This window comes from Lissotriton helveticus, chromosome 6 (genome assembly GCF_964261635.1).
Source record: "Lissotriton helveticus chromosome 6, aLisHel1.1, whole genome shotgun sequence".
Lineage (NCBI taxonomy): Eukaryota > Metazoa > Chordata > Amphibia > Caudata > Salamandridae > Lissotriton > Lissotriton helveticus.
In genome coordinates this window covers 788811392-788839391 of record NC_136067.1, presented here as the reverse complement: position 1 = coordinate 788839391, position 28000 = coordinate 788811392, and the positions used below count along the sequence as shown (strand labels likewise).

The 28000-nt window shown below is 48.5% G+C and overlaps 1 protein-coding gene across 1 annotated transcript; it reads left to right on the top strand.

The window, feature by feature from the left end:
* LOC144762502 (uncharacterized) lies at positions 1-27965 on the top strand. Its single transcript, XM_078647723.1, has 3 exons — positions 1-84; positions 25690-25960; positions 26974-27965. Exons 1-3 carry the CDS (start codon positions 1-3, stop codon positions 27963-27965), a joined length of 1347 nt encoding a protein of 448 aa, XP_078503849.1.
* Positions 27966-28000: the final 35 nt, after the last annotated feature.

The window sequence follows — 28000 nt, the reverse complement described above, 5'->3', positions numbered from 1 at the left end:
ATGGCGTTCCCTATGTCCCAAAGTGAAGAAATCCCAGATGTAAGAATTCAGAAACGCATTGTTAATGTGTCTTGCCAGAGAGATGTATGAGTACTCTCGTCAGTATCGCTTGTGTTTATGTATTTAATCTTACAAGCTGTGCTGTTACATATATTATGCCTTAAGTGCTATGCAAGCACAAAGTACCAGTTGTGTGGCTCCAAGATGTCCTCCCCTATCATTAAGGGGTGAGAAAAAATAGATGACGTGAAAATTATAGAGATGTCAGAAAGTTCGCAATGATGCTGCCAAGTAGAGAAAGTCAATGGCAGAAATTAAGGTATGCAGGGTAGAATTTGCAGCAGATGGTCAGATCTCGAGATATGGGATCTCTAATTAAAAGATAATTGCCCTACCCACTTGTCACTTAGTACAAATAGAATCCACAGATGTTATCATCTGGAATTATTTTGTTTCTTTTCTAATAAATATTGGTATTATCTTTCTGTACGAGGAACTGAAATACTAAACAGACAGTATCGTTATAATAGTTTCACTGTCAGAACAATTCATGAACTGAGCCAGTCGGAAGTCACCTCAACTAATATAAAGTACATTCGGAAATTCAGTTATGTGCGAGTTTAAGTATATTGTCCCTTAGGGACTGGTTAATCTGTATTTATAGAGTAACTTGTTAATTTATCGAAATTAAAAAATAGTAAAACCAGTGCAATAGCTGTTGACCAAAAAAGCTTGCCTTGATTATTTGTATTGGCTCAAAGTTTTTTCCTGTTTTGCCTCAAAATGTGTGTTTATTTGTTTATGTCTTTTGTTTGTTCTTGAAGGATACAGGACTGTGTCCAACTCGATCACTTTGTGTTTGATCAGTACTAATTACCTTGATTCATTAAATTAAATGTCCGTCTGGACGTCTTCAATACAATATAGTACTGATTCCGGTCTATATTTATCGCCATTTGAATTGTAATGTTTGAAAGACCAATTGTTTTTCCTAACTACTATATAGAAGTATAGCACTACATAGTATGCTGCAGCAACTTTAGAGAATACTCTTTCCCTTACCCACTCAGAAAATGAAGTGTATATTCCACTTCCGGAATAAGAGCTCCACTCTTCATTATGGGACCATCTGAGGGAACTACTAGTTCCATCTTACTGCCAGGACCTAAAAGGACCCTCATTATCTATGTGGCGGTAAGGACTGAACTTTTATTCACTATTGCTACTCTCTCTTGAGGCGAACTATTCTACCATGCGCTCAGCACACCTAAAATGGCAGCTCTGACTAATCTCCTCAGCGTGTACTGTACACTTGCTGCTGCGGGTCTATCTGAGGGACATAGTTTAATCCAGCGGAGGAGCATGATGATCTTTGGGGGTGTGCTACTTGAGTGGCAATGGGTGAACAGGGTCTTTCCGTCCCCTCCTGAAGCGATCTGCCTCGTGGGACGCTCACACCCACTACGCATACATATAAGACCCAGCCCACTTGGTCCGGAGTCAGAATCTCGGTATGAAGTAGAAACAGATGTGGGCAGGACTCAGTATTCCTAATGAGGCCCTCGTGTGGGGATGGGTCAAGGACCATACTGCTGGCACGCTTTCAGTTGGAACTCTGTGTCCAGTCACAGGTTACACAGAGGTTACACCAGTTGTCAGAAGCTGGCTCTGTATAGGATATTGCCACTAAGTAGTAATACCGTGCACAGAGGCCAGGGGTTCCCAAAAGTGTACAGGGCTCAATGTAAAACCCAAAGTGCGCTATTATTGGTAGTGTGGACGAGCAGCCTTAGGCCTAACACAGAGGGGAGTGTAAGACATGTATTGCACAACAATTATTAATATTGGACACCCAACTCAAGAAAGAGATCCAGACCAATTTGAAACAATTATACTTTGTTTTTATTTTATTTTAAGACCAAGGTCTTTGCATTATGGTAAGTATGGTTCACATTAAAAATACTTTTCGGGTTTCAGAAGTTTGACAGTGTAATTTCTGAGCAGTTCAATATTATTCTGTGGAGGGAAACAAGTGTGCAGTGTAACAGGTAAGTATGCCACTTACAGTTCCAGTATAGTCTTCGGGTTTCTCGGACCAATACTGCGGGCAATGTCGGTCGTGGGAGAGATTCAGTATCTATGCCGAGGTGATCGGTACCGCAATTGGTATTTGCCATTGCGATCCTCAGAGACCAACAAAGCGGTTGGTTTTCAGCAGGACACCAACACAGTTACCATTGCAGTCGCCAGCGGCCGGCTGCTGTCGATAGGATGGAAAAATTCCACCATCTTCAGACTGTCACTGTTAGACCGTATGGGAGAGGTTGTGCCCTGGCAGGCAGTGCAAAGGGTGCAGGAGGAGGCTGACAGGGCCACTTGCAAGAGGGTACATGCTCTCAAGCACTGGGCTGGGCCCAGCTCGGGTTAATAGGCCAAGAGGATTCCTCAAGGTTGTGGAGGCACTCCTTCTGCAAGATGTTCTTCTGGCAGGGTAAGAGTTGCGTCAACAAAAGTGTTGGTCCTCTACTACTGCAGTCCTGGAGTTCTTTTGAGAACAGTGAGTTGCGTCAACAACAGGGTCTATCTTCACCACTGTGGTTCGAATGTTGCGGATGCCGGGGACTAGAGCCTCTAGTCCGAAGGGAGGTTCTTGGCACTTTGGTGAAGGTTGGAAGGTCTCCAGGGGTTTCTTGGAGGCCTCGCAAGTTTGAAGGAAGAGTAGCAGGTCCAGTGGTGGAACCAGGTACAGTTGGCAGGGTTTTTGCTGAGTTCTGTTGGCGGTGGCTCAGGTCCTGATCTGTCTTCTTTTTTTTGTTTGTTCATCAAATCTATTTTCTAGGTCTGTGAGAGCCACCTAAATACAAAACGTTAGGAGGCGTTTTAGGTGAGTAGCAGGTAGGGCCAATGGGCCCCTTACCTTGGGTGACTATACCCTCTCTTATGCCATCCTCATGAAGAAAGGGGGCATAGACCTAGCCCTATTTGGAGAACTCTCCCCATGTTAAAGATATGAAGGGAATGGAAGTTGTGCTTCACCTCGCCTTCCCCAACTTAAATGTGGGGTTGGCAGAGGGGGGTTACACCACCTATTCTTTAGAATTTTTCCAGCCAGTTTTACCGCCCCAAGTGGGGGTGTAACTAGGGGCTGCCATCTGCTGCTAGAAGCAGAGGCTGGGGGTCCCATTCCAAAGGCAACAGTCCTTTGAAGCTTTCCACATCAAGCACTGGTCCATCCTAGGTGAGGAAGTATAACACCTTTGACCAAGGTTGGTAGGTTTTCAGGGGCCACCTCTGAGGTGTCTTCTGAGTACATGGAACAATAACTACTACACTGGCATCAGTGTGGATTTATAGTAAGGAGTAGGTTGGTACCAAGCACTCGTGGGTTCAGTGAAACTATCATGGTGCTGTGGACTTTGATTTGTCAAGTTCTCAGCTTTGGATTCCCTGGCACTTGCAATATTTGGAAAACGGGCCACCTATATTTTTGGGGCATACCCTCACCTGTGGTATTGTGCACCCGGCCTTAGGGCTGTGAGGCCTGCTACAGGGGTGACCTACCTATGCCTTCAGGCAGCATTAGCTGGCATGGCACCCAAGAAGGGTGCCATGTCGACTTTGTTGTTTTCTCCTTCCCAGGGGCAAGCAAGCTGCAAGGGCAGGGGCATGGTCACAGTAAGGGGGGATCCAGAGGGACCCGCTTCAGCTCCCAGACCTTAGGTACCCAGGGTACCATTCACTAGGTACGTATAGGGAGTAGAATCACCAATTGGGAGTTTGTGTTTTTTAGAAGAATCACTGGCTCAAGGGACCTAATTGGCAGGAACCCGGTGCACTGCATTTGAAACCATAGAAAAACCATGCAATAGTGGGGGACTAGCCAAGCAAAAGAGGCACTTTCTCACACTAGTGCTGCCTTCTTCCTAAAATGGTGGCAACTGCTTGTGCCTAATTTCACTGTACTCTCTGATCTATGATTTCATCCCTGTGACCGTTTTTCTCTGTTTGTTGTGAATTCTGTCAGCTTTGGAGTTCCTGTAAAGAGTGGTGGACGTATTATCTCTCTCCACGGACCTCCCTGTAATTAGTACTGGACCTGTGATCCTCACAAATGTGCTCTGGTCCTTCTGCCAGCATCACTTCGAACCTGGTGTCAGGCTTCAATACCCCCACAGAGTAACATTGCCTATTACTACGTCGTTTTCTTGAGCCGAGATTGTGTGTCAGCGGGGGGTGCTGTATAGTCAATGGGGTTCATTCCTCAGAGTACGCCTAGTGGAGGTCTCCCAGTATGCAAGACCATCGCATATTAAAGTCTATCATTCTATTGGCATACAGTACCGTAGAAGATTTCCTATCAGTGCAGTATCCCAGATAAGAGGGCTAAGGGCTAAACCTGCAAGGACTTACTCTTGCCCCATCCCAAGGTTGGATTCAGCACTCTAGGTTCACGCTCTCACAGGACACTTCTTCACCTGGGCCTACTTTCAATTATCTCTTTTGGGCGCCAACTCATGAGCGCCATTGTCATGCATTGGTGCCCTCACCAGGTCGGAGTGCCACAAAGGAGTCCAGTCCTGTAATGCCTATGTTTGTTACAGCATTGAGCTGCACAACCACACTCAGTATCCAAGATCCTCAAAATGCATCTTCATCAGTGCACATCCCCAACAGTACATGAGCCCAAGGAAAAGGGCTTAAATAAGATTGACTTTAGGTGGGACTCAAGCTCCTAGCTGGGTACCTCGCATTGCAGTATCACTCCCCCATCAAGAATTATTAGACCAACTGTCACATGATGTCAGACATCAGAGACGGAAATATGAAAGACAGAGATACTAATGCCAACCTGAAGCGCTCTAAGCAGTCACCAACCATTCCAGAGTCCCCAATGAAAGGCAGCCCCGATTCCTCCTCTACCTTAGAGGCAATACTCCTTAAGCTCAATATTGTACATGACATAGCCCAGAGCACTAAAACAAACATTAACTCGCTTCAAGTTAAAGTGACAGGGATCCGCAAAAACCTTATAGATCTAACAATAAGAGTGCTAAAACAAGAATAAGTAAGGTGGAAGACTTCACAAATGCTCAATCCAAGCACTGACTAAAGAGAGAGCTCATGGAACAGGAAGACCACAACCGATGAAGCAATCTTCGCATCTTTGGACTGCCGGAAGGTATTGTAATCTCTGCCCTCTCAGCTGCCGATTTTTTATTTACTTGCATTCCAGAAGTCCTATCGATTTCCTTCAGCAAGGACTTTGAGCTCAAAAGAGCCCATAAGGTTCCAACTTTCAAACAAAAAAACACGTCAACTCCAAGACCTCTGATCTTCAAACATGTATGCCACCAATACACGGAACAAATCTTAGCACATGTTAGGAAGGCTCGGATGATCCTGTGGTAAGATCACAAAATCTTCATCTCTCAGGACTATGCAAGAGAGACTGTCATGCATCAAAAGGGATTCCTGAATTTACAGATATGGCTCATAGACATGGAAATTCCATTTTAGTTTTCATGCCCCTTCAAATTTTGAATAACCTTCAGAGTCCAGACCAAAATTGTCTTGAAAATGGCAGATCTAGAAGCCTTCAATGACAACCAATCGAAATCACGTATGGACTCAGACTCTAATCCTGGCACCTCAACAAGTATTCACACTCCCTGATCTCCCAGAAGCTGTCTATCTGCCCAAGTCGACTACACATATATTTATTTATTTATTTATGTCATTTCTAAAGCGTGCTGCAACCCTACGGGCTTCCTGGCGCTGTGAAAGTGCGACTAAAGAACTGAACAGCAGAGGGCAAGTGAGTGGAAACTCTCTAGGGAAGTTTATCCTTAGGTTGTTAGATTTTTCTTCATACACCTTATCTCTTCTCTAGTTCCAGGACACAGGATCCGCTCTGCATTGACATGTCCTCAATTGGTTTATATGACCATATAACTTCACATACATCCGTCAATCCTGACACAAGCTGTGACGTTCTACACTGTTATTGATTTCTTAGGAATCGTTGTAGTCATACGCTTTGCCACTCATGCAAGGCAATGGGTGCAGTTGCAAGATAGGCTCTACCTCAGGGGTCTCTAGCCTTTGCTGTAGGCAGAGCTACATCCTGTCACCGAAAACATGTACTGAGCTACCACCTAATACATGGATTTAAATAACTTGTATATAAAATCCACATAACGTAAACACAGTCCCTAGTGTACCCTGGTTCCACTCCAGTGCCCATACAACATTAATGCCACATGAGCTATATAGCAAATGTTAACTTGTGGGGGTCCCCAAGGATCACTTTTGCTCCTTGTTTATGACTCAAACTGAGAAATGAGAATCTAATTTAGACCTCTGTCCTCATTATCATGCAATACATAAGATTGACACTGCTCATTTTGAGAGTTAGAACACAAATAACCATTAGCAATAATGCATGTTGTGATGTCCATGCAGACTTGATAGCTATCTACAAGTAAGCATGTCTTTGCAGAGACTGGTACACTGCACAGCAGTCAGGCAATAATGACACACAAATTGGTGAATGAAGAGACTGCTTTAGGAAGCTAGGCACTCTTTAAACAAAGAAAGAAGGTACAGAAATAAAGAAATGACAAGTGGGTGAGAAATGAAAGACAGGAAGAAAGAAAGGAGATGAAGAAATAAAAAGGAAGTAGCGAGAGATAAAGGAAATGTGAGGAAGAAAAAAGGAGTGGAAGGAAGCAAGAGACAAGAGGAAGAGAAAAATGCAAGGAAGAAGGAAAGGAGGAGACAAACCAGAAAGAAGAGGACAAGAGAAACAAAAAAAATAGAGAATGAGAGAAGGCAGAAAAAAAGAGGAAGAACAAGGATAAAAAAGAGAAAACGAAAGAAAGAAAAAAACAGAAGCTAAACAGAGAACCAAGAAAGGAGAAAAGCAAAAAGCAATAAAAGAAAGAAATAGAAGTGAAAGGAGAGAAAGAAAGAAAAAAGAAAGACGTATGAAAAGGTAACACGGAAACAAGGAAAGAACAAGTCAAAAAGAAAAAAGAGTGAATGACAGAGGAAAGGGGAGCAAGTAGAGTCCAAGTTGAGAAAGAAAGGTTGTAAAAAGAAGAGTGAGAAAGAAAAAACTAAGTGAAAGAGAAAATCAGGAAAGGGGGTTAAAGCAAGACTGCAGTAGTGAATGAAAGAGGAGAATAAAAAAGAAAAGAACAAAGAGAGAAAGGGAAAGGAAATAGAATGAAGGAAAAAAGGAAACAAGTGAAAGTAAGATAGCAAGACGTTGAAAACATGAAAAAAAGGAAGAAGACAAAGAAGAGAAGTTGAAAATAAAGTTGAGAATGAAAGAAAAAAGAAAGAAGGTGAAAGTGGGGAGAAAAGATGTGAGAAAGGAGAGTGAAAGAAAGCAGAAGAAAAAACAAGTAACTAACAAAACATAAAAAGATTGACAGAAGAAAAGTAGAAAAAGAAAGCAAAAGAAGGAAACAAAGAGGTAGTGAAAGAAAGAAACAACTTGTCTTTCCAGAAGAGTGTGGGCCACGTGGTCGAGCATTTCACAGTGCCGGGACCTGTTTTGCCATGCTGCCTTAGCATTTTGGCAGCTGCCTATTGTCCAACCAATTGACAGATAATTATCATGCACAAGCTACTCACAAGTGATCATTTGGAGACCCTTGCTCTACCTCGTAGATATTTCTCTGCACCCTCTTTGGAGTACTTTTTCCAGCACCTTTTGTATTGACTTAACAGACTACTTGGTACTAGAGCAAGTCTGTACATTATTTTACCTGTAGATAACACACCATCTCTCCTGTCCCAAACATAAGTTACCCCTTGTTAAAGTATAGGAACGTGTCATTACTGTGGCAGGTTCGATACAGGTCACTCTTCCCAAAATTAATGTTCAGACGCTAGCATCAGATGCTTTGTTTTAATGTCTATTCACAGGTGTAACCCTGAGAGGGTGGGAGGGCCACAATTACCTCCTTACAAAGTGGGCAGACGTCTCGCAAGCCAGTTCCGGATAACAGCATGTCACTAGTAAATGTTAGACAGGGACAGACGCTTACTCTCCCTTCCTGAGCACCAGATACTCCCTGTAAAATCATAGGATATGCTTACAATGGATTCTGGTATTGATACAGGCTGCTCAATTGTGGAGGATTCCCCTTCCCTGCCCTTTAGAGTCCCACCAATCTCATCCTGTCAGGGAAAACAATCACCTCACTATCTTCCCCAACCACTAAGGTGGTTAACGTTATTATAAGGTGCGATCTGGCAACCAGGATCTTTACCCGCACATTTACTGGCTCGTCTTAGAGGAACATGTTTTCATTTCAGGAAGTGTGCTTAATGTACAGATTGCAAATGCTACCTTTTGCTCTCCACCAGTAACCTAATATTTGTGTATTTTATTTCCAGGCATTAGTTTTGTTCAGATTTTACACTGTACTTTGCTCCGCATCTGTTTCTAAACTGAACTTTGACTGTGCTCGCCCTCTAGCGTAGACTCCAACTCGGTCTGGACTGCACTGTCTTACTTCAGGCTAATTGTATGGTATGTTCTTCTCTTCACAATTGTTTGATTAAGATGTTCAAGATTTGGTTGCCATGTATGATGACACTTCTCACTCTATCATACTTTCATTCATCCTTACCTGCATAAGTTCTTCCCCTGCTGGCCTCCTTTACCTGTCACAGCCACTTCATCAATGGTGAAACAGTAAAATAAAGCAATTTAATATTCTTGTTTCAGATTTAAAATGCCGTTTTGTTCGATCGTGCAGATGGAGTGAAAGCTCAATTAATCACAGGTACCATAGCATTGAGAATACAAGAATGTGGACTTATAATGGATGAGGGCTCAAGATAGAATAGCACTAATTCTCTTTGTTTTATTATTCCTCACAGACTACACAGTGTACTAATCAGCCCTGATGAAAATCCCTAAAATCGCTATGGGATTGGAAACGTGTCAGCTTTTCCTTTAAATCCAGAAGGGTGCATAAATCAATCCCAATTTCTGGAGAGGGTTTAGGCAACGTATAAACCCCCACAGAAACTTAGATATTCACCCCTGGATGCTTTCTCTGTTTAGATTCTTAGCCAAGTAAAATGTGGTTTACAGAGAGCGTTTTGAATAACTAAAAACCTATCATTGTACTGATGTATTCTTTTTGATGCATTGTATTTTGTTGTTTGATTTAGTCACATGTTTTTCACAATTATTTGTACAGTCACATTCACTTGCATACTTCAAATGTCACAGCTATTACATTTAAATGTTGAGATGTGTATCTTTGAATGCCTTATGTTTTAAAAAAAATGAAATGAGTGCATGAAACTGACATGAATAAATGCTAAATGTTAAACATTGTACAATGTTATAGAAAAGGCCAGCTTTTCCCCACTACCAACTGCGGTGATTGCACTTAACGCCGAAAAGGCATTTGATAAAGTATCCTGGCCATTTCTGCATGTGGTGTTTGAGTCCCATAATTTGGGTGAGCGATTTATCAATATGGTGTTGAGGCTCTACGTGAATACCAAAGAAGACATTTATGTTACCGGCTCCACCTCCACATATTTTGATTTACACAAAGGAACAAGACAGGGATGCCCACTCTCTCCCTGCTCTTTCTACTTACTATTGAACTCTTACTTGAACTACTTAAAGTTGCCCCTGGAATCAAAAGTCTTTAGTTCAGTGCCGCTATATATAAAACAGCAGCATATGTAGATGACATCCTTTTCTTTTCAGAGTACAATGAAATTGCTACATATCATCAATCTCATCCATACATTTTCAGAGGTCTCTGTATACACCATAAATAAGGACAAAACCGAGGTATTTTATTTCAACCCACTTAGGACTCGATTCCGATCCGGTAAAAAAAACCGGCTTACGATTCGTATTCGTAGCCGATTCCGTACGATTGGGAAACTACCGTCCGACCAGCGAATTCCGATCCGTTACCGTTGATTTCCGTACGATTTTCTAAGATCCGTACGATTGACATTCGTATACCCGTACGAATAAGCCTCGGGCAGACCACCGTACGAATCGTAATCAGTCCGTACAAACTCACTATTCCGATTCGGAACGACATGCCTGAGCGAGATACGTACGGGCCTAAGTATTCACGCTTCAACATTCAGTCGTATGGGACATTCGCCTCACTGCAAGCCCCACCAATACATACTACACGCACACCCCTCGGCCAAGCCTACGCGAACACCCCCACCCGCCAAGGGCCCGTACTACTCACTCGCACGCACAAGTACGACACGCACACCCCTTGGCCAAGCCTACGCGAACACCCCCACCCGCCAACGGCCCGTACTACTCACTCGCACGCACAAGTACGACACGCACACCCCCCCCAACAAGCCTACGCGAACACCCCCACCCGCCAACGGCCCGTACTACTCACTCGCACGCACAAGTACGACATGCACACCCCCCCAACAAGCCTACGCGAACACCCCCACCCGCCAACGGCCCCTACTACTCACTCGCACGCACAAGTACGACACGCACACCCCCCCAACAAGCCTACGCGAACACCCCCACCCGCCAAGGGCCCGTACTACTCACTCGCACGCACAAGTACGACACGCACACCCCTCGGCCAAGCCTACGCGAACACCCCCACCCGCCAACGGCCCGTACTACTCACTCGCACGCACAAGTACGACACGCACACCCCCCCCAACAAGCCTACGCGAACACCCCCACCCGCCAACGGCCCGTACTACTCACTCGCACGCACAAGTACGACACGCACACCCCCCCAACAAGCCTACGCGAACACCCCCACCCGCCAACGGCCCCTACTACTCACTCGCACGCACAAGTACGACACGCACACCCCCCCAACAAGCCTACGCGAACACCCCCACCCGCCAAGGGCCCGTACTACTCACTCGCACGCACAAGTACGACACGCACACCCCTCGGCCAAGCCTACGCGAACACCCCCACCCGCCAACGGCCCGTACTACTCACTCGCACGCACAAGTACGACACGCACACCCCCCCCAACAAGCCTACGCGAACACCCCCACCCGCCAACGGCCCGTACTACTCACTCGCACGCACAAGTACGACACGCACACCCCCCCAACAAGCCTACGCGAACACCCCCACCCGCCAACGGCCCGTACTACTCACTCGCACGCACAAGTACGACACGCACACCCCCCCAACAAGCCTACGCGAACACCCCCACCCGCCAAGGGCCCGTACTACTCACTCGCACGCACAAGTACGACACGCACACCCCTCGGCCAAGCCTACGCGAACACCCCCACCCGCCAACGGCCCGTACTACTCACTCGCACGCACAAGTACGACACGCACACCCCCCCCAACAAGCCTACGCGAACACCCCCACCCGCCAACGGCCCGTACTACTCACTCGCACGCACAAGTACGACACGCACACCCCCCCCAACAAGCCTACGCGAACACCCCCACCCGCCAAGGGCCCGTACTACTCACTCGCACGCACAAGTACGACACGCACACCCCTCGGCCAAGCCTACGCGAACACCCCCACCCGCCAACGGCCCGTACTACTCACTCGCACGCACAAGTACGACACGCACACCCCCCCCAACAAGCCTACGCGAACACCCCCACCCGCCAACGGCCCGTACTACTCACTCGCACGCACAAGTACTGCAAGCACACATAACGCCAACACCAAAACGACCACAAGGACCTTGCTAACAAGTCGCACTACCACACTGAACATGTCTCCTGTGTACACACCTTTGACAATCAATGTCCTGGTCACAGCCAAGCAGCCAAACAGAGGACAAAGCCAACACCCACCCCATATAACACCCACACAAAAAATTCAAATTAAGCCACACCCACGATTTGACCAATAAAAGGGACCACACATACAACCCATCATCCTTTGCAACATACCCATGCTTGCGAGGAAACAGAGAGCACACCAACAATTCCAGCCACATACCTTCACACATACACCCTATCACATCTACACCAACACCACCTCCTTCACTATCACAAACACACACCCTAATCCATACACACCATCACACCCTCAATCACATACACCTCACACCATGAGCACACCCAAGAATCCAAAATTCACCAACCCGGAGATGGAGATACTTACTGATGAAGTCATCAGAGTCGACCCACAGCTGTTTGGCGCATTGGTCAGACAGACCAGCATGGCAGAAAGAACACGCCTGTGGGAGAGGATTGTAGACCGGGTCAATGCTGTTGCACCCATCAGGCGCACCAGGGAAGAATGCCAGGCCAGGTGGTACGATCTGCGGAGGATGGTGAAGAAGAAGATGGCACAGGATTACGCCAATGCACACCACACTGGAGGCGGTGGTCCCCGCAGACCTCCTGTATACCAGCCCTGGGAGGAGAAGGTCATGGTCCTACTGCCAGCGGTGGGAGTACATGGAATAGAAGGAGCCATTGAGTCTGGTGAGTGTACAAAAAACACAACTTACATGGGTAGACTAACAACAGTGCCCAGCAGCATGGGGTGGGTGGCCATGACTCCAAGCAGTACACAACCAAATGGTGGGAGTTGCAAGGGGGAGGCACATAGGGTGCAATGTGTAGGGTAAGAGGCTGCTCTCATGCCATATGTCCCAGGGACACACACAAGCATAATGCCCAATGCACAGGGATAGGTAAAGATCACACAAGATACTAGACCACAGCTGCTAAATATTAACATTTTGCTGACACACCTTTCAGAGATGCATCATTTTGTGACAAAGTAAGGCAGTGTAGCAAGAGAGCAAGCACAATCTACCTGTCTCCATCCCTGTCTCGCCCTCTGTCTCTGTCGCCCTCTCCCTCTGTCTCCCTCTCCCTCTGTCTCCCTCTGTCGCCCTCTCCCTCTGTCTCCCTCTCCCTCTGTCTCCCTCTGTCTCCCTCTGTGGCCCTCTCCCTCCCTCTCCCTCTGTCGCCCTCTGTCTCCCTCTGTCTCCCTCTGTGGCCCTCTCCCTCCCTCTCCCTCTGTCGCCCTCTGTCTCCCTCTGTGGCCCTCTCCCTCCCTCTCCCTCTGTCTCCCTCTGTCGCCCTCTCCCTCTGTCGCCCTCTCCCTCTGTCTCCCTCTGTCGCCCTCTCCCTCTGTCTCCCTCTGTCTCCCTCTGTGGCCCTCTCCCTCCCTCTCCCTCTGTCGCCCTCTCCCTCTGTCGCCCTCTCCCTCTGTCTCCCTCTGTCGCCCTCTCCCTCTGTCTCCCTCTCCCTCTGTCTCCCTCTGTCTCCCTCTGTGGCCCTCTCCCTCCCTCTCCCTCTGTCGCCCTCTGTCTCCCTCTGTGGCCCTCTCCCTCTGTGGCCCTCTCCCTCTGTCGCCCTCTCCCTCTGTCTCCCTCTGTGGCCCTCTCCCTCTGTTGCCCTCTCCCTCTGTCTCCATCAGTCAGTGTTTGTCCCTCGGTCACCTCAACGCACATCCCTGAGGCACACACACAGTTGCACACAAGCACTGCACAGGCCTCACAAACTCCATAGAGCTGAATGTTAAGGGATGTCTCACAAGTACCAGCAAGCATCTGCCATGTGCCTGTAAGACAGCCACCATTTCCTGTCAACACTGTACTGTGTCAGGACACACATCTCAGAAAGCTCAATAGTACACAATGGGCACAGGTGTAGGCAGCACAAGTCCCTCCTGTGCTCATTGCCAACACAAACATCAGGACAAGGTCACACATGCTGTGCATAAACACAAATCCAACATAATGGCAGCATGCCACATGAGGGGACAGCCAAAACATGAACAATGGACGCTTGCAATTTGCAAACAAAGTAATAGCATGGCGTGTTGTACACACCCCTTACATAAACTCATCCCCGGGAGACAGGCGTTGTATTGCAACACTGTTCCAATTGCCATGTACCACAACAAAACACGTACTCATAAGAATATGCATACAACTCTTACATGCACATAACAGAAGCTCCAGTCCATTGTGGCCCTCTAAAAAAGCTAGTGCCCCATCTCATTACCTTTGTGGATGTACATAAGCACCAACATGGACATGGGTATTGACAAGGTGATGCGTCTCAGAGAAGTGCCAAGTTCTAAAGCCATGATCTCCAAGTGGGTGTACAGGTCCAGCGGTGTTGCCATTGTTTGGCCAGTATGGAACAGCAAAAGACATCCAAAGTAGTAGCTGACATGCTAAATAATGATGCTCTGTCTCTTACATCAACATGCTGCATCTAAACTCTGTGCATGCTTGCCGCACACATAAGATTTTTCACCACATCCAGGATGTTGCGTGAAACTTACAAATTCTTTACACGTGTGGTGCCGGCAACACAAGACACAGCAATGGCTGTGTCAGTCATTGTCAAGAGATTGGAAGAATGTATATACCCCATCGTACTATTGTGTTTTTCTACCACTAAATACACAACTGTACAATGTCAACTATGTATAGCTTGTGGAACAGTGATGCTGATAATGGATAACAAAACCACATGTCACTTGATATAGCCCTAACAGTGTCTCTCTCTCTCCCACACACAGGGCAACGTGCGGATCGCCCCCCCAGCCAGGGGGGCCAAGGATCCCAGTCCCAGGCTCAGCAGGACCCAGACCCCACCGCCAGCGCCGTCCCTCAACGCACTGTGGATGACCCCAACCAACCTGGCTCCTCTGGATCCCAAACCCCTGCAGCAACTATACCAGCTACATCTCTGCCAACCACCGGACCTATTCCCACCACATCCCAGCAGACAGGTCAGAGCCCTGCCCATGATTCACAAGAGAGCCAGTCTGAAAATGAGGGACACCCTTTGTCGGGCGCCCCTGAGGTTGGTGACAACCTCCACCCTCCCAGCACTCGGGGGGCCCGTCGATCGGATGTGCCCACAAGCGCAGGCCGTGCTCATGTGGGTCAGGGTGGTGGGAGTGGCGCAAGGCGGAGGCGAGAATCTGGCCAGTCAGCTGCAGGGACCGGTATGGCTGAACTCGATAACATCCTTGAGGCATACCGGCGGGACACCAGTGAGGTAAACCAGCTTGCGGAGACCCTCAACCAGCTCAAAGAACAGCAGGCAGAGCAAATAGCCAGGCAAGACCTGCATTATGGACGGGTGGAGGCACACCAGGCTCAGCTCTTGATGGTGCATAGGGACATTGTCCATGTGCTACGTCAGATGGCTGCCAACATGCAGCCCCCTCCCTGTGTCACAAGGCCAGCAACATCACGGCAAAGTGCAACACCAGCCACAGGGAGGGAGGAGAGGGAGGAGGTTGAACCCTCTGACGTAGCGTCCCATGCACCGTCCATGCCTGCACATGAGGGTCCCCCAAGGAAGGCGGGTCGTCCACGCCGAAGGCGTTGAGGGCCTGTGGCCCATGGACTTCTCCCAGGACACTGGACCTGGCATATAGCCCCTGGGTGCAACAGCATCCCCTACGAGACTCTCCCACAAGGACTTGCTGGTCACAGTCTGCCCAATGATGTCAGGCACTGTGGGCTGGACTCTGTTGACTGAAACAGTAAGCCATCTCATCTCCAGCAGTGAATTTTGGATTCCCCCCCCTTTCTGTACAGCACCTATTCACGTTTCATGCACTAGAGCACCCAATAAATAATTTAAACATCATACGCATTTGGTGAGTAATCTTTGAAACAGCATACATGTATATGTGTCAGCAAATGTCATAAATGCAAGGTATACAACAAACAGCAGTCATCCACACACTTGGATCAGAATCTGAGTGAGGACACACATTGGTCAGAAATTTCCACAAACTACATACATGGATGGTAAGACACACCTGTGTGGGACAGTCAATGCTGGAGGGGGGAATGAATCCCAAACAGCTAGCACAGGCAGGCCCAGGAGAGTCACTTTGAGGAGTACATGTCAGTGTCACAAAAGTAGTAGTCCATGTAGGGAGTACCTACAACTGTGTCCTCAGGTATGTGAGCTACCATCAGCATGATGCATTACTGTGTATGTGATTAATGCCGCACAGGATGACGGTGGCAGGACAGACTGTGGGCAATGGGCTGGAGCACTCTACACAGGCACACCTGATTAGGTGACCTACCCCTATGGAGCTACAAGTACTATACTACTGTAATGGGAACAACGCATACAGAAAAACAACACACACCAGACAAATACCAACCCCGGAACCGCCAAATCACACCACACCCAAGAGACAGGGTCATGGTGTGTGTCCCATGTGCCAACTTGACTGACTGTGACAGCAATGTTGAAGTGGTGTGAGCATGTTGTGTTCTGGCACGTGACTGTAAGCTAACAGTTTTCGGATCTAGTGGTGTTGACAAGCTAACACTCTACAATAGTGTGCCAATGTAAGGTGTGTGTGTGTTGGACACGCCACATGACCTGGTGGTACGTAGACCCAATGTCATGTGAATCTGCATAGTTGTGCCAGTATGTGTTGCACACACACGCATAGCAGCAGCTATGACTGAGTACACAGCATTTTCATAGCACGAGGGTGAATGTCTGGTGTTGTCTGTGTGTAGGGTGGCCGGAGCATGCTCTATTAATGGATGGAAGGAGGGTCATCCTGTAGGTGTCTGTGTTCCTGGATAGTGTGCGCTGCATGTTGGCTGTGTATGCAGCTGCAGCAATGAGTGAATAAATGACGGCAGGAGGGGTGTGACTAATTGCTAAACAAACACATAACACAAGGGCAGCCGCAATGCGCAAAGTGACATGTGGATGTGAAGGCAGGAGTGTCTGCCTCACTCAGGATCACTGACTACTAAATGGCACAGTAAACACCACACATCACAGTCAGTGGATCAGGGCCCTTACGGTCAAGTGGGGCACAAGACACACAGCGTCTGCAGGTGTATACAAGAGCTAGTGTGTTCAAATCCAAACTGCACCAACAAAGACATCTACCTCACACACAACATAGTATTATAGCCTTCACCCACCCCATGTGTGTGGACAATACACAGTTACACACCTAACAAGCATGAGGTAACTAATTTGAAAATAGTATATGTGCACATTAGACGGACATGTGTGTAGAGACACAAGCAGGCACTAGATTCTGTAGGAGTCAGACGTCATGCACAACATGATAATCTACATTGTGAGCCCATGGAGCTATCACAATCATACATGTGCATTGTCAATAAGTCCAATTTACACTAATCATGATGTCACCTGTAATGCCGCTTTACGAATACCTACAAGGCTGTCAACGACTGGCCGTACCTTTCTTCATCAGACTGGTGTGATGCTCTAAGGGTTCCACCTCCAAATAGCCCATTGGTCTGAGTACAAACAACAGACACAAAAGGGTGATCAGGCGAGGGAAGGAGAGGATGGGAACTGCTGGGAGGGAGACCTGAAACAGAGGCAATTAAGCATTAGGACAACATTCTCATGTCACAGACACTTCTAAAACCTCATTAGCTACACTCTACCAGTCACACCTGTGAAGTGTACTGTCTGGTGACAAATAATGATGATTAATCATGCCATCACATCAGATTCGATGCTGTGACACAGACACATAAAAACTGGGACAGTCTGTCATCCATTAGAGTCATGTGTAACGCTCACAAGTGAGCACCCATGCAAAAAGATCTATGTAGTATAAACACATTCCCAGGCACAGATGAGGTAGACATCAGTAACAAATGGAAACATATGGAAATCAAACTACCGCTAACTCTAAAGTCTGTATGTGATATTGGTAAGCCATAAGGGCCCTGTAAGCTAACTTGAGCAAATCCACTCCAGCTGTTAGTATCACATATGACGAGGAAGTTAATGATCGACATGCAATGAAGGCACTCTGTAGCCAGTCTTTTGGTGTGGCAAGTATGCATCACAATGCTAAACATGATATGCATGTACAACAAATATTAAGTGCAAGTGATGTCCATCCAAGCTACATAATCAGACCCTACCATAGCACAGTCATGGTGCCGGCGACCAGAGATTCATGTGAATGACCGCACTCCACTGGTGCTACACAGAAATTCACATATGCATCTTTCACACTTTTTACTTTGTCATGCTAAACATACATGGCATCATGTGCATCTAAACATCACGGCTACTCACTGTGAAGGCTGGCGTTGCAGTATTCTCAACCTGCACTGAGGTAACGACATGACAGTGACATGATATACTGCTGCAAGGGGCAATGCATCCATGTTAACTGATTCACGGGACAGTTGTCTTAAGATGTGGAACATACACTGGGCAACACCAACACCACATGCTTTCATGGTACTCACACTGGACTGGCCCACAAGCTGGAGGTGAGGATCCAGTCACATTCTAATGCACACAGTGAGGCTGCAATCCCCCACAGAGTCCGTGGTTGTGACCTCTGACACAATGTCATGCCATGGTATGTGCAATGTTGCTGTGGCAATGTCTCCACACATTGATGCATTCACCAGAGTATCAAAGTACAACAGATGACAGAAGGGGTGACTATCCTGTCATGGGAGTGGCCATACATGTCATGAGGTACATAATGGAGTAGCATGTATGCAAGATGACACCACATGCACATGAACATGTACCACACATTTCTACACATACCAATGCTAAACAGCCTCATATGAGTCCTTACCCAAATTGACTCCTCCACATGTTCAAGCATGCTCCGTTGATGTGGCTGACGGTGCAATCATAATGAGCAGTAGCAGGATGACCACGATGTACCCCAACGGACAACAGGCAGGGCGAGCTGTGGATGAGAGTGGCACACAAGGGGTCACGGTCGGTATAATGTCATTTTGACAATGTCTGTTGAATAGCCTGATGTAGTATGACACCTGTACATTCCGAGTGCACTCATAGCACGTATGTGTGTAGCATTCCAACTGAACATGTGACACAGCACAACACACATCCAATTGATCTTGCTTACAGTCTGTTGCATACATAGCATGCTACCCATGCTACTCTATAGTCCATCTTTTACTGAAAAGATGAAAGGACTCACCATCATGAAAAGAAGTTGCGGATGAGGTGACCGCGGATATCATCTTCACCCTCCTCATCACTGGCATCCTGGCCAAGGCCTTCATCCTCAACGGGCGGATGTTCCAGCTCATCAGGATCCAGGTAGAGTGGCACAGCCTTCTCCACTGCCATGTTGTGTAGCATGCAGCACACGGTGAAGATGTCACACACCTTGCGTGGGCTGTATTGGAGGGCTCCGCCTGTCTTGTCCAGGCACCTGAAGCGGCTCTTCAGGAGTCCAAAGGTCCGTTCGATCACCTGCCTGGTCTTCACATGTGCATTGTTGTAACGCTGGTCTGCAGCTGTCCTGGGGTTGCGTAGCGGAGTCATTAGCCATGGCATGTTTGGATATCCAGCGTCTCCTGCAATTTGACAACATGTACAAGAGTCAATCATATGATGCAGATCATGAAGTTGTGACATACTGACATACAGAGCTCACAGTGTATACTCACCAACTAGACATGCCCGGTGGTTGTGCAGCTGCAGCATCATCTGTGGTACCCTGCTACGCCTCATGATGAAAGCATCGTGGCACGATCCTGGATAACGTGCACAAACATGTGAGATAATCATGTTGGCAAGACACACCACCAGGGCATTTATCGAGTGGTAGTGTTTCCTGTTGCGATACGCTTGCTCCTGAGCCTGTGGTGGGACAAGAGTAACATGTGTACCATCAATTGCACCAATTACATGTGGCATACGGCCCAGGCCATAGAATTGCCCCTTGACATCTGTCAACTCTTCTGGAGTAGGGAATGTAATGAAATCATCAAGGTGGAGCAACATTGCTCCCAAAACATCACTCAATACCCGGCTAAACATGGTCTGAGACATCCCTCCCACATCAGCTATGGTAAATTGGAAGGTACCTGTGGCAAAGAAATGGAGGGCTGCCATCACCTTCACCTTGGGTGTCAGTGCACTTGGATACCTGTGGCGTGGTTGTAGGTGAGCCTCAAGCCTGCCCGTCAGGTCCTTGATCAACTGTCGGCCGAAGCGATATCGACGGATGCAGTTGCGCTCCCTCATGGCTTCCAAGTCAGGCAACGGCCTTTCCAGAGGGGGTGCCCTGCAAGACACAATTTTAAGGAAATGTCTACAACTGTCTGACTAAGACTATAACAATGTACATGGCACAAGCAACACCTCTTCAAATGATGTAGACAATTTGGAGTGTGGTGTGGGATACACACAGATGCCAGCTCCCACACACTCCTCCGTGGCGAAGGTAAATACCTGTAGTGTGTGGAATGGATGTGACATGCATACAAGCCTTCAGATGTACAGGTCTAAGTGACCATGACAATGTATCATGTCAGTGAGACACGTCATGTCAATGTCAGTAGGAGGTTGCACACCCAGAGGGCAGACTGCAATACACACACACACCACATGTGCAATCATTTGCACTGTTCAGCCTTAGTCATGTCGCGGTGTGTACTTTCAGTGAGAATTACATGACCATCATCATACATCATGATAATTACATTTGTCACTGACGGTCTGTAATGCCATCACACATGTGAACGGGTCATTTACACACGTGGCATGGTGTGTGTACATTAGTCACCCTGCCATCACAGCAAGGACACAACATATATGCTCCTACAGCAGATGCACAGTACTTTCAAGGACTAGTTACTTACCTTTTGTGAACCAATATCTGTAAGGAACAGTAGGCAGTAGCAAAGTGTCACATTTCTATACATACATAGCTTAGGACTAATTAGCCTCCCTGGGTGTCATTGATCTGACCAGTGAGTGGTGGCTATCCAGGCCACACCGGAACAAAAGTAGTGTTGTTGATTGGCATCCGACAAGGGCGTGGCCACGTTTTGGCTGTACCTACAACGCATACACTGGCAGCTGTTACACAAACATATCCCACAGAGAGTGTGGGTAGCAGGCAAAGATGCATGTCAAGTAGCTAAACATCACTCCCAGAGTCAGGGAGGATGATGACATCTTTGCGTAGTGCCTGTACCTCTTGGATACCCTCTACAGCGTAGGTAACGTGAATGTGTTCTGTGGTTTTGAGGGCTGCATGCAGATGCTTCCTGGGATGGGGTGGTAGGACAGGGAACATGGTCAGTCCGGGTAGGGCAGTGGGGGTCTGACAACGTGCCTATGTACAGACAAACATGCTGCGTGGCTGTACAAGCTTGCAAAAATACATACAGTACTCTCATCAAGATGAGCCTGCAGAGGCTCAGCGTAGCGTTAGTGTAGTTGAAGGACCTGAGTGACAAGTTGGTCCTCACCGCAACAACAGGGAGATGAAGGGCCATGGTTACAACCGCCCACATAAACACTACACTGAACGTTGCCAAATCATCCAAATACATCTTTTGAGTTGAGACATCACCTGTGTCTGGCTAGGTGTCCACAACACTCGCATCCCCAGTCCACCTGTCCTGTGGTGTTGGGACTGACACTCACGTGCCAGTGGGTCTTCTTGACCCTCCCAATACTCATTAGCGCCAATTGTAATGAGGTGTGGCCAGCTCATTGATGTTTACATTCCCATGCAGCATTAAGAGCGGTGTTCTGCCACACAGTTACCACGGCGGAGCCGTACAGTGTGTGTTATCGGGGCCAGCACCACCCCAGAATGGCGCCACGGCTGACACCTGGGGGAGATCTGGCAGTGAGGTTGTGAGTTGCACCAGCGGGGACCTGGATGAACATTCCGATCATGTCTGTCACAGCGGTTCTGGGACGTATGCACCGCCTGCGTCCGTCACTCAGCGAATGATGGCGTCAGGGGCATATCAACTGAGGCGCAACTGCCCCCTGACGGGTACGGTGGGCCAGAAGCTGATGCATAGTCACTGGCCGGGGTGAAGGACATCATGGACATGAGGAAGTGCAGTTACTCCTCCTGTGTCACATGCAGGGCTGGGACCGTAGGTCGTGGTGCTGGCTACGATGGCTGCTGTTCTGATGGAGCCGTGTGGTCGCCGTCACCCTAATCCCATGCAGCATTGCACTTGCATCATGGTTATTTGTCAATGCAATTACACATCTCTGACTTTTGTTGTTTACCTGACAAGTGTCGCCTGGGGAATGATGTACTAATGAGGGGCTCACATGTCTCCACACCCACACACATGCACTGGTCCTACATCCCAACCATGAGCTATTGTGCTGCTGTGCCAACTGCTGGAGTCTAAGTGGCTTGTGGGACATATCACACCTGGATTCATATGTCAGCTCCCCGCAATTGGAGCAGCTCTTGTTGTTGTGCCTGACGTGAAAACCGTGGAGACACAGACGGTGAGGGTCACTCACCAACATGAGGCCTTTTCATTCCTCACAGGCTTTGTAAGTGACATCCCTATTGGCACGGTCTTGAGTATGACAATAAAAGGTAAATGTTCTGAAGTGTTAGTACAATGATTTAGGGTACAAAATGTGTAAGCTTTAACTTAGACCGGAGCTGCGTTGGTGTTGAGAAACAAACAGAGGACCTGACGTGTGGACGCAGAGGTGACATATGACTACTCAGATAACGTCATCAGGGCAGACACAACGCCAAGGATACTTGCAGAGCCAGAGGAATTACACACCAACACACAAGTGTACGGTATTACGGAAATTGCCATGTCCAGGATGACATGTGTGGATATTCTGAGGTGAGTAATACTTTACTGACCTCTTCATGGCATATGCTAACAGCATGCACAATGTAGCACAAGGCACACACATGACGTGGTCACACAGGGTCATGCTGTGCGGCTATGACACCTCTGTGACAGTGGGCATGTTCCTGTCATCATGTGGCAGTTCCCTGTACTGAATTGTGGCCCATTCGAGTGTTCATGTGCCACGCTACATGTTGCAGACGTCAATCGTGTTGAAATTGTTGAATGCATGTGATGCACATGTGCATCATGAATGATGACATGTTGTGCAAGCTATTTACACATCAACTGAGGCACACGGTCACAATCCCTGTGCTTCTTCAATGTCTGCCAAACCTGGCACATACTGATGTATGTGTGCCATGCTGATGTATGCATCCACATGGTTGACATGAGTGTAGACTACATCCCTGCTGTGTGATTTCCTAGTGTGACTCTGCCAATGGTGACATGAAGGTGGACAGGGACGCAGCCTACACAATCGTTCACTTGACCATGTCTGACTCAATGTACCCCAATGGTAGGGGCCTGTGTACGCATCGTTTCCCTATCGCCTTTAGGCTCTACGCGAGCTGAGCGTACCCCAATGGTAGGGGCCTGTGTACGCATCGTTTCCCTATCGCCTTTAGGCTCTACGCGAGCTGAGCGTACCCCAATGGTAGGGGCCTGTGTACGCATTGTTTCCCTATCGCCTTTAGGCTCTACGCGAGCTGAGCGTACCCCAATGGTAGGGGCCTGTGTACGCATCGTTTCCCTATCGCCTTTAGGCTCTACTGAGCGTACCCCAATGGTACGGGCCTGTGTACGCATCGTTTCCCTATCGCCTTTAGGCTCTACGCGAGCTGAGCGTACCCCAATGGTAGGGGCCTGTGTACGCATCGTTTCCCTATCGCCTTTAGGCTCTACGCGAGCTGAGCGTACCCCAATGGTACGGGCCTGTGTACGCATCGTTTCCCTATCGCCTTTAGGCTCTACGCGAGCTGAGCGTACCCCAATGGTACGGGCCTGTGTACGCATCGTTTCCCTATCGCCTTTAGGCTCTACGCGAGCTGAGCGTACCCCAATGGTAGGGGCCTGTGTACGCATCGTTTCCCTATCGCCTTTAGGCTCTACTGAGCGTACCCCAATGGTAGGGGCCTGTGTACGCATCGTTTCCCTATCGCCTTTAGGCTCTACGCGAGCTGAGCGTACCCCAATGGTAGGGGCCTGTGTACGCATCGTTTCCCTATCGCCTTTAGGCTCTACTGAGCGTACCCCAATGGTACGGGCCTGTGTACGCATCGTTTCCCTATCGCCTTTAGGCTCTACGCGAGCTGAGCGTACCCCAATGGTAGGGGCCTGTGTACGCATCGTTTCCCTATCGCCTTTAGGCTCTACTGAGCGTACCCCAATGGTACGGGCCTGTGTACGCATCGTTTCCCTATCGCCTTTAGGCTCTACGCGAGCTGAGCGTACCCCAATGGTAGGGGCCTGTGTACGCATCGTTTCCCTATCGCCTTTAGGCTCTACTGAGCGTACCCCAATGGTACGGGCCTGTGTACGCATCGTTTCCCTATCGCCTTTAGGCTCTACGCGAGCTGAGCGTACCCCAATGGTAGGGGCCTGTGTACGCATCGTTTCCCTATCGCCTTTAGGCTCTACTGAGCGTACCCCAATGGTACGGGCCTGTGTACGCATCGTTTCCCTATCGCCTTTAGGCTCTACTGAGCGTACCCCAATGGTAGGGGCCTGTGTACGCATCGTTTCCCTATCGCCTTTAGGCTCTACGCGAGCTGAGCGTACCCCAATGGTACGGGCCTGTGTACGCATCGTTTCCCTATCGCCTTTAGGCTCTACTGAGCGTACCCCAATGGTACGGGCCTGTGTACGCATCGTTTCCCTATCGCCTTTAGGCTCTACGCGAGCTGAGCGTACCCCAATGGTAGGGGCCTGTGTACGCATCGTTTCCCTATCGCCTTTAGGCTCTACGCGAGCTGAGCGTACCCCAATGGTACGGGCCTGTGTACGCATCGTTTCCCTATCGCCTTTAGGCTCTACTGAGCGTACCCCAATGGTACGGGCCTGTGTACGCATCGTTACACCATTCAATGTGTAGCAATGGCAATGTCACCGTACTTGTGTGTGGATTTTTTAAATTTCATAGGGAACAACTAAGGAAACAGTGTACTGTTCCAAATGCAACCAGGTTGTCATGGATACGGAGTTTTTTACACTCCTACAGGTGTCCTGGAAGATTCAGTTAGGAAAAAGTATACAATGTTGCGAAAGTTGTTGTTCAGCTCTGGCTCTATTTTCAAACCATGCATATGTGTGTAATGGGCTTAGGTGTGATGTGATTGGATGGAACATAGGATGCAAATTATGGTGGCCTATCACACACTACTCCTTGGACTCACAGACCCTCTGCAGCACAGATATAAGGCAGCATGTGGCTGTGGGAGGGCACTTGCCTGCACAACATTGGTGTGCTAACCACAGCTGCTGTCTCTGAATCCTCTGGCCCTGATTAGCTGAACATGGAGAGGGCACCTGCATTCACTGATGGTGAGAACAAGGCCCTTCTGGATGCCCTCCTGCCCAACTTCAGCAAGCTGTATGGGAGACCAGGGGATCAGGTGAGTGATGTGTGCAATACCTTGGAGTGTGCACCTGTTGTGTGTGTGACATCATAGCCACTGTGTAGTAATACTGGATAGATGCAATGTTGTTGTGAGTGAGTGCCAGGGTGCACAGTGTTGTTAGAAGAGAGTTATTTGTTGTAGTGTGGTGTGTGACAGCATGTCACGTGCTGCATTGCACCCAGATATAGCATGTCTTGTTCAGTGAGTGTCATGCTCAAAGAGTGTTTTACAGCCCTCATGTAATCTGTAGATTTACAATGTAATGCTAAGCAGTTTTGTTAGCACACAGGCCACATACTCCTGGACAATGATGCTAATGTGTGTGCCATACGTTGCCCTATTGTCATCATGTATTTTGTGGACATATGGGTGTCTTGGGAACATGCACCAGGTATACTGATGTTCTGTAACTTTACATTTGTGACAGGTATCTGCCTATGAGAAGGGTGAAATCTGGGTGGACATCGCCAGGGCTGTCCGGAGCGAGGGGGGGCCTCGCAGGAGGCTTCGAAACATAAAGAAGAGGTGGCAGGACATCCGGTGCTGGAGCCGCCGCATCGCCCGAGTCCAGCTGAAGCTGGAAGCTCCACGCCGGCATGGCGGCAGCCGGCAACTCACCCCCAACATGCTCCGGGTCCTGGAAGTGGTGTTCCCAGACCTCCATAGGCAGTTGCAGGAGGGACAGCAGCACGAAGGGGGTAGGTACATGTCTGTTTGTAGTCATGTGTGTGAGAAATGGTACCTGAAGAGCTCTACGGCATGGTCACACTCCCATAGTTTGAGTGGTGTAGTCAGACAGGCAGTTCATGCATTGGAATTCGATTGTCCCTCTGTCAGCAGCTGCTTCTTTACATGCCTTGCCCTACTCCACAGTAGAGGTTTGCTTTGGCTAATGCTTGTTTTTGACATGTACTCCTATGGTGCAGTGTCTCAAGTTGCATCTTCCTTTGCACATCTTCATGTTGTAGGGGGGTATGTCACACCTGTTCGTACCTTAAATGTAGCACCACATGTGCACTATGTCTGCCCTTCTTCATATTGTGGCACTGTTCTTGAGTCTCAACAAGTGTTTTGTGCACAAGTCAGCCTCAGTGGCCTTTGTCCATGGTACACTTTCTAATTATCTTGTGTTAGCTGCAGGTGCACAATGTACATGTGCTATATTTTGGACTTCTGCATACTCACACTGGGCAGTGCGTGTGTGCATATTCTCTCCATCTGTGGCATGTTCTTTGTACATGGTATTGATGGTTTGCCACACAATGTGACTTTGGATGTACAAAGCGGTGATGGCAGTGTGAGGTGATGGAAGACTTGTTTCAGGTCCCAGGACGGCATCACATGGCAGTTTGCCCAGGACTTTTCTAATGTGGCACAGAGTCAAAGCTAATCAAACATGACCAGGTCTTGATTTGGGTGGCAGGGTTGGGTAATGAACTGTTATGCATCATCAGCTATCCTGTTGTCAGGCAGTGGATCATGATTGTGTCTCTCATACAAGTATTTTACTTGCCTATACCTTGTCTCCTACCTTACATTGAGCTGTGTGTCTCTGACATTTCTCCACAAGTAGAATTGTCATTATGAAGAGTTATGTGTCATGTGACTCATGATGCATGCCATGTTGACGAAAGAGGCCATATGATTTGCAGCTGATATGTCTGATGTGTACAGGTGACTGATATGTTTTAATTCTTCTCCTTGCTCACAGCATCATCATCTGAATCTGGAGGAGACAGAGGCGCGGACCAGGCGGAGGGACACACCGACAGTGCCACCTGCTGGGAGGTGTCAGAGGGAGGCAGTGGCACAGAGTGGGAGGAGAGTCTACAGGCCGCACGACATGTGACTGACACATCGTACCATGCCGACGAATCCGAGACAGACTCTCAGGAGGGGGGGGAATATGCAGCAATGGTCACTCATACATCTTTGGCTGCCCTCCCCTCCTCCAGTCCCATCTCCAACCTCCCACTCCTTGGTGTGCCTAGGGTCCGTGCTAGCCCCCGTGTCTCCTTTGTTCCCGGCACCGCAGCCCCTGCCCCTGTGTCCCCTGCTGCCCTCAGTGCTGAGACAGTGGACCTACTCCGGCAGATTGCAGTAGGTCAGGCATCCATGCTGTCTGTCCTCCATGGACATACACAACTGATTACACAGGTGGTGTCGTTCATGGAGGGCATGTCATCAGCCATGTCTGATCTGCGTCGGAGTGTGGCTGCCATTGAATCAACGCTGACGGCAGCTATGTACACCCAGCAGCATCTGTCCCCCCCCCATCCTTCCGAGCCATCCACCTCTGCCTCTCACATACCTACACAGCATACACGCACACGCCACAGGTCAGACACACCCAGCGCACACACACAGCATAAGAAGCTCAAAGCTCCACGCACACAGTCTCAAGGGCAAGTAGGCACACCCACAGGGAGAGGGGAGACACCTCACACACACATCCACACACCCAGTAGGACTGACTCACAGCCCTGTACCTCCACCCCCAATGTGTCCCCGGGTTCTGGTGGTAGTTTTTCCGCCCTGGCTGAGGTGTGCAGCCAGGTTTTTGAATCTACTTTCGGCGATGCCCCAACCAGTGTGGATGAATCCACTACACCTGCACCCACTCCACCTGTCCTTCCCTCTCCTGTCCATGCGGTGCCGGAGGATTCCACAGATGGTGCCCCCATAGTCAGCACAGCTGATTAAACGCCATGTGCAGGCATGTTTGGGTGAGATGACAC

Excerpts from the sequence above, each read along its gene's own strand:
- LOC144762502 (XM_078647723.1), top strand. The coding sequence starts at position 1 with ATGGCGTTCCCTATGTCCCAAAGTGAAGAAATCCCAGATGTAAGAATT. Across the intron at positions 85-25,689 it reads ATGTGTCTTGCCAGAGAGAT|GTATCTGCCTATGAGAAGGG; the intron begins GTATGAGTACTC and ends CATTTGTGACAG. Across the intron at positions 25,961-26,973 it reads GGGACAGCAGCACGAAGGGG|CATCATCATCTGAATCTGGA; the intron begins GTAGGTACATGT and ends CCTTGCTCACAG.